Source organism: Lycium barbarum, unplaced genomic scaffold (assembly GCF_019175385.1).
Source record: "Lycium barbarum isolate Lr01 unplaced genomic scaffold, ASM1917538v2 unchr_scaffold_33, whole genome shotgun sequence".
In the NCBI taxonomy this organism is placed as follows: Eukaryota; Viridiplantae; Streptophyta; class Magnoliopsida; order Solanales; family Solanaceae; genus Lycium; species Lycium barbarum.
Window position 1 is genome coordinate 5,768 of NW_026843486.1, and position 7,968 is coordinate 13,735.

General features: G+C 31.3%; 1 protein-coding gene across 1 annotated transcript; it reads left to right on the forward strand.

Annotated features, from left to right (window-relative positions):
* The first annotated feature begins 6,293 nt into the window (after positions 1 to 6,293).
* LOC132625701 (ethylene-responsive transcription factor 2-like) lies at positions 6,294 to 7,392 on the forward strand. Its single transcript, XM_060340291.1, has one exon. It carries the CDS (start codon positions 6,467 to 6,469, stop codon positions 7,301 to 7,303), a length of 837 nt encoding a protein of 278 aa, XP_060196274.1. The 5' UTR covers positions 6,294 to 6,466; the 3' UTR covers positions 7,304 to 7,392.
* Positions 7,393 to 7,968: the final 576 nt, after the last annotated feature.

Sequence of the window (7,968 nt, forward strand, 5' to 3'; positions counted from 1 at the left end):
TGAGAGTTCAAACCATAGCAGTTTTTCGAGTGATACCAGTGATTTCAAACTAGACGAGCTAAATCCCCACCTTCTTATAGAGCGTAAATGATGATTTCTGCAGTGTCAAATATTCAGATCCGCGAGAATATTATTGCGGTTTACGCCTAGAATGGTCACATTGGATTGCCGAATCAGAACGTCTTGTTTGTGACTTGAAAAATCTCAACGCTGCAATCCTAATAAGGTACTCAATAACCATGCCTCGAGTAGGTCTAGAAACTTGAGAGCTTGTCGTACAAAGGATTAGAAAGAAAACAACAGAATGCTGGTAAGTCGTTGTAGATTTTACATGCTAAAGTTGGCCGAAAAACAAGCATCATCAACCGGTAGAGAACTAACATCTCTTGAAAAAAGATGTGTATTAAGAGACCAACCAATATCGTTCTGAGGACGATATTCTGATGACGATTAGGGTCTATTTAGGCTCACTGTCTTAGATTATGGGTCATTTAACAACAATAAGATAGCACAAATAATCTTCCACAATTTAAGTTTTTCTTTCAAAGTTATTTTCTCATGTTGAGCGTCTCTAAGTTTAGACTTCAGCAAAATTCGGTTTTTTTTTTGGGAATCGGTGAGCAAGACCTTCAAAAGTTCAATTTTTTCTTCAGCTTACAGAAGCTTAAATTGCGAGTCCAACTTAGCGGTATCTTGAGAGATACGTGAAGTCGTGGTATCTCTATCAAAAAGTGAATTTTTAAACTTTGCCGCCATCGTTTTATCCATGTGAATGCTATCTTCCCACCGAAAGTGTTTGCAACCACCTATATCCTATAAAGAAAATCAGTTTTTTAAAGCAAAATATGTGGATAACGTGAAAAAAACACTAAAAAATGTAAAAACACTTACTTCGGGGACTTTACAACGCCAAAAATGGCGACCCGGATTATCTTGGGTCTTTGATATTTTTAGTTTACAGTAATAACCGCATTCACAAATATCATGTTGTATAGCAAACTTTGAAATTTCAAAACTTTGAAACATATTTTTTGGAGTGCAAAAGTGTGTTGAAAGGGTGAAAATGGAGGAAATGAAAGAGAAGAGTATGCTGGAAATGGGAGGTTGTAGTGGGATTTTGGTATTGGTTTCACGCATAGAATCTGTGCGTGAAAAGACCAAAGCGTAAATGTACACTTTGGCCCTTTCACGCATAGATTCTGTGCGTGAAGCCTACTTTGGTTTTTTTTTTTTTTTTTTTTTTTGCGTGAAGCCTACTTTGGTTCTTTTTTTTTAACAAGTTAGTTTGGTTCCATTTTTTTTTTTTTTTTTTAGGTTAGAAAAGTTCCGAACTTGAATTTGAATGGAGTGTGGACTAGTAAGTGGAAAACTATATACATATACTAGATGGAAAGCATGAAATCAACAGTCAGGATATATTTATAAGCTGAAGTCATGACGTTGTGGGGATAGGAGTTTGTATTATTATTTCGTATATGTTTCAACAAATTGAATTGAGAGATCCAATTGTTGAAAAAAGTCATCATTAGGGGAAAAATATCCTAACCAGAGGTGTTGGCTTCGAGCCTTAGAGTGTAAAAAACAATCCTATCAGGAATTACATAGCATAAATCCATATTATATTAGTGAACCAATGCACTACCGGAGTTCGAGTGAGAAACCAAAAAAACAAGAAATATGATTCGATGCTATGACGAATAAGATTCATCCACACTTAAATTGAGGTCCTGAATTCGATTTATGAAAATAATATGATTCATGATTGGAAATATTTGGTCATTTTAAGAGATGTGATAGGATGAATGAAATTTCTCTATTTATAAAGTTTCTTTGATTCAAGCTTTACATATGAGAATAAATAAAAGTCATGATAGGGAATGCTTCGCTATTTAATTTAACGAATATGGTATATATGATGGGTGTGATTTCTGTATCCTTAAATTTAAATCCCGAGCCATGATTAAAAATTATTGACAAGAAACGCTTTGCTGTTAAATATGTGAGTAAATTAATCTGATGTTGGCCCACGTAATAAGACTATATATATATATATATATATATATATATATATATATATATATATATATATATATATATATAGTTCATTAAATAAGGACAAATAATTAATTTTAAACCACATAAAACTTGAGTTGTCATAGAATTCTTAACTCGATGGTACAAAGTTCAATTTATAAATATGCCACTGTGTACTGCCAAATTATCATTCCGACTCGATATATGCCGGATTTATCCATTTGGACATATCTTTTGTAACTGATTTTTAGAGATAATACTTTTCTAGAAGATCTTGCAAAAGTTGTCGAGCAAAAAAAAGGTAAAGATATTTTTAGAATATCAAAATTACAACAATGTTCTCAAGTTAACTTATAATGGGGTCTGTTTCTAGAAGAAGTCTAGTTATGATGCTCAACTGAAAACATGAAGAGAGAGATGGAAAAAAGATAATGGTTCAATTAATGCAAGAACTGTTAAAGGAATAATAAGTTAATGGATGGTCTACCCACCATCCTTGAATAGATTCTAGAAATAATATATGTAAAATATTAGATGGTACTATTATAATTGTGGTTCCCATAAATTAAAAATAAGAAAAAACAATCCAATATCCTATGTAATGGCAAGAACCTAGACACTTTGACGAAACACTTGACTGATATATTAATCACAACATCTTCTTGTCTTAGACCTAGCACATCAAATAATTAAGATCCTCATTCTTATTTGTTTTCAATGTCACTGAATACATTAAAAATAAAAAGAGTTTAACTAATATACATGCAAAAAAATTCTTGCACTAGCTATTTGAATATCTAATAGATATCTACATATAATACTTTATAAAAATAAGACTTTATTTGAAAATAAGGTGGGTTATCTATTACAACAGGTAAAGACAACCTAATACTAACAAATTCTTTATCATATTGCTATATTGCTATATAGAAATTACATTCTTTTATAAATAGCTATATATCCGAAAGCAAATACAAACACTTTGATCCAAAAAGGAGAAAAAAGTGCAACCATTTTTTTTTTTTCATTTTTGGTTTAATCAATAGATATCTCTGATATTCTTTGACCCAATTAATCAATATACACATAGAAGCGGAATATAATTTTTAGTCTATGGACTTTGAAATTTAAAAAACGTAGCTTATTGATTTCTTCATAAAATCTTTATACATATAAATTGAATTTTTAGATACAAATACAAGATTTGAGTAAAAACTATTAAGTGTTACTGAATCCGTAGATGAAGGCGTAGCTTCGCCCCTGAATACAAATTGGGTAAGATCACTAAATGGGGGAAGACTCCTTAGCGGGAGATTTTTCTTATTCTAGAGCTCAAATTTGAGGCCTTCGATTAAGAGTGAACAAAACTCATATTATCCAATTATCTAGAATATGCGACAATATTTTAATTCAGGGGTTTCTAATGGTTAATGTACTAGGATTAGCATAATTCTTGTAACAAGCAAAGAACATGCTGCCATATTAATTTATATATCCAGCTTGTAGACCACTTGTATCTATATTAATTTTGTAATAAATGCAAAATTCGTAAAATTAATAAATATGTTATCCACTTGGAATTCAATTCAGTGACTGTTTTTCTTTTTTTTCTTGTTATTATATAATTTCTTGGACAAACTTTCTGGTACAAGACAATATTAGAAAAGTTTTAGCTGCAGCTTTGTATTTGATTATGTCTGGTTCCCTTTTTTTTTAAAAAAATATTCTATAGTTTAATTTTCTAAACTGTGTTCTAATTTTTTTTTCTTTTGATTTTTAATATTCTGAAATTTGTTCAAATTGACAAGGGAAAATTATTAACAGAGAAACCGAGATTTTTTCAAAAAGAAAATTGCGGCTAAATTCCTTGAAAAATCAACCGATGTTTAACTAATTTTCTTTCAATTTTATTGTTTCACAACGTGAACATGCCTGCATTATAAATTTGTATTAATCTAATAGCTTTTCTCCAATATATGTATTAAGAAATTCGTTATTTATAAGTATTTGACTTTAAATCTAGTTACTAATGGAATGAGCAACTGTCCATACTACATTAACTTAAGATCGTTACATGAATTCATAAACGTCTTCAAAATTCCTTTGTAATGTTTTTTTGAAAGATGCACGCATGGCATTTTTGGCACGTAGTGACTGCTCTGAAAGTAGAGAAGACATAAGACGTATTCCACATCTAGGGGCGGACCTATGTAGAATTTTTGGGTGCTCCGGCACCCATTAAATTCAGTTACGGAGTGTATAACTGTATAGAAAATATAAAGAAAACAGATATAAATAGTTAATAGAGCACCCCCGAACTCAAAATTCCTGGATCCAGCACCCCCGAACTCAAAATCCTGGGTCCGCCTCTGTCCACATCTGAGAGTCAAAGTCAAAATACGAAACATGTACCAAGTTTGAATTTTTCCAAACATATTCGTTGATCATAAAAGAATCCGACAGCTTTCTTTAAAATTAGAAAAAGAATTATTTTAAGAGAATTAAATCAGTCAAACTTTTGAACAAATTTTGTTAGAATATTTTTTTAGTTTTGTAGGAACTTTTTGAAATAAAATAAAATAGGAGGAGAAATGATATAGCACTGTCTATGGGATATGTATTGTCAATTTATCTCTATCATCTATACTCGTAATTTGTGGTACATTTGGTTGGTAGGTAAAAATGCCTGTGATTAATTTATTAATTAGAGAGGCTTTTTATATGCATAGAATATTTTATTAAAGAAATAACATACAATGATCCTTCAACTTATGTTTTTGCATTTATATCAAAAGGGAAAAAAGTACATCTAACTTTTTGTAGGTAATCTGTATAAATAGAACAGTAAAAGTACTAGACAAAGAAAAGCATATGTCAAGAATGGAATATATTAATATTTAAGTACCTAATGAAAATTAGTGATTTTGATCGAGTCAAAAGTTGCATTTTCTAAACGTATATGTTATATACTCGCTCTTACATGTGTGAAATCAAGCCTCATTGTTTCATGTGAGAATTCAAATGTCAATTATCGAATACATTTGGATTATTGCATTTTACTTGATAAAGAGTACGTATCAAAAGTTTCACTTAGCATTTTTTGCAAATATTTGTATGATGATTTGATTGGTAACTCTCCACCTTTAATCAAAGTCGAGAAATTGAATTCTGAGAATGAAGAACCAAAATATCCTCTTGATAGCAAGCATTACATATTAGTAAGCATAGGCAATGCAATTACGAATTCATCGGTCAATAAATTCTCAAATGTCATATGACTAAAAGTATATTCAATAACCTTTTTTGGTTTGGGGGATGAGAGATGGTAGATTTATGTGAGATTTCTGTAGTAAATTAAAGAAATACTCATATATAGGTTCAAAGCAGTCTCTTATATATATATATATACACGTCATATATTTAACAAATTTTGTCTATTAGATTTGGTAGGAATAGTGAAAAAAAATTGGTGAGCTTCTGTATTTGCAGGTGTAACTTTTGCAGTTTCCATTTTATTTGGTCCTTTTGCAGTTACATATAAGTAAATTCAGTTGATACAGTGAATTTTTTTTATTTATCGGTTGAATTTATTTATGCGTAACTGATAATAGTGTATTAATAATTTGGTACAATTAGACTTTTCTATAACTAACATCTTCTATAACCATATTTCATTATAAGGTTATTACATATTTTCCCGAACGACTTCTCACGTTATGTTGTATTTTATTTTCTCTATCAATATTCCCTATATATAGAGGTGGAACTAGGATTATAAAGTTATGAGTTCTAGATTCTAAAAAAGAAAATTAATGGGTTCTTTATAAATTATTTATACATATTAAGTGAATTTTTAATACAAATACAACGTTTGCGCCAAATCTAATGAGTTCTGACTAACCCCTTGTCGGAATGCTAGCTCAGCTCCTGGCTTGGCTATACCATAAATATTCGGACAAACAACATCATTACAGACAAGTTTGATTATATTAGTAATATGTCTTTGGTATTTACATAAACCTCACTGCTTACCATTTAACTTAATAATGCACGTGGTTGCAGGCTTCATTTACCGAACTCTTTTTCAACTTTCCTCCATATAGAAACTTGGAACCCCTAGAAATTTCACAGAAGCCTACACAAAGTTTCCAAAAAATGTTTATCTAATTATTCTTCATGAAACTATCAGCTGCGTGCATGAATCTCTTCTCATATATATACCCCTTTTATCATTCTCATCCCAAACACTCAAAACTTCATTGTCTTTCTATTTTCTGTAAAATCCACTCTCAAATATTCAAACCACATTTCATTATTTCATTTTTTCATATATATATATATGCTCTTTTCATCAAAAAGCTCATAAATCACTCTGAAATATTCCAATTTCCAAAACTTAATTCCTTTTTTTTTTCCTATTCCTTACAGCAAAATGATGTTTGAAAACAGTGAATTTATGAATGATTTTGAGCTTCTTGAATCAATAAGACAACACTTACTTGAAGATTGGGAATCTCCTGTTACAACAATTTCTGGACATTCTATAGCTACTTCTCTTTCTTGCCACAGCAATAATAGCATTGAGACTCAAATGTTTCCTAACTTATTCTCTGATAATTGGGAAAATTTCCCAATGAATGAAAATGACACGGAGAACATGTTTATTTACAACAATGCCACTAATGAGTCCTCAGCATCTACTATCAAACTCGAGCCTGAAGTTAGTGTTAGCAATATCATTGAGACCCAAATGTTTTCTAATTTCTTCTCTAATAATTGGGAAAATTTCCCGATGAATGAAAATGACACAGAAAACATGTTTATTTACAACAATGTCATTAATGGGTCTTCGACATCTACTATCAAGAAGTCAGAGAGAGCTCATGCGGCATCTGCTATCCAGAAGTCAGGGAGAGCTCATGGAGAGAGAAAGCCAGTGTCGAAATCAATGCATTACAGGGGAGTAAGACAAAGGCCATGGGGGAAATTCGCGGCAGAGATTAGGGACCCAGCGAAGAATGGGGCGAGGGTTTGGCTGGGGACGTACGAGACGGCAGAGGACGCGGCGTTGGCTTATGATAAGGCGGCGTATAGGATTCGGGGTTCACGTGCATTGTTGAATTTTCCGTTGAGGGTTAATTCGGGTGAACCTGAACCGGTTAGGGTTTGTTCGAAGAGGTCGTCAATATCGCCAGAGAGTTCTTCGTCCTCGTCGTCGGACAATGCGTCGACGAAGAGGACGAAGAAAGTTGCTCAATTGTATAATTGAGCAGATATCGGTAAAAATAAGTGCGGAATTTGGAATTTTTTTAAATTTTATTAATCCATTTCTGAAATCTCTTTGTAAAAATTTCTTCTTCTCGGGAGAACTGAAGAATTGAGAATTGAAGAATTTGTGATTTTGTTCTCTTTTAACATTTAATTTGGTTGAATGTATTACATTTTGGAAGTAAAATCAATTATTTTTAAAGAAAAAACTGCGGAAGCATAAAATGTGATAAGGTCCACAACGTTTGAAGCGAAAAATCAAAAGTAAATCGTATATTTTTTTTAAAATGAAGCGGGTAGCTTTCGAGAAATTAAAATGATGATATGGTGTATGAATTTTAGTATTATAATAATCAAAGTTTTAATTAAAATAACTAATTTTGACATCTAATACACAACAATACTAAAATTCAGGGGCGTATGTAGGGTTCAATTGAAACCCTAACTTTCGAATTGAAATCCTAACTTTCGACGCAACGCATAAATTTATCAAAATTGCAATAAATAATAGACATGAACTCATAATTTTTAAAATACAATGAGTTGAACTAAAAATCTTGAAAAGTTGAACTCATAAAATTTAATTTCTGGATCCGCCTCTACTAAAATTAATTTAACTTCTCAAAGTTGAGATTCAAATAAACAATAGTTTATCTTTAGAATCAC

Bases quoted from the DNA above. Each gene is read 5' to 3' on its own strand.
- LOC132625701 (XM_060340291.1), top strand. From the start codon at position 6,467: ATGATGTTTGAAAACAGTGAATTTATGAATGATTTTGAGCTTCTTGAA.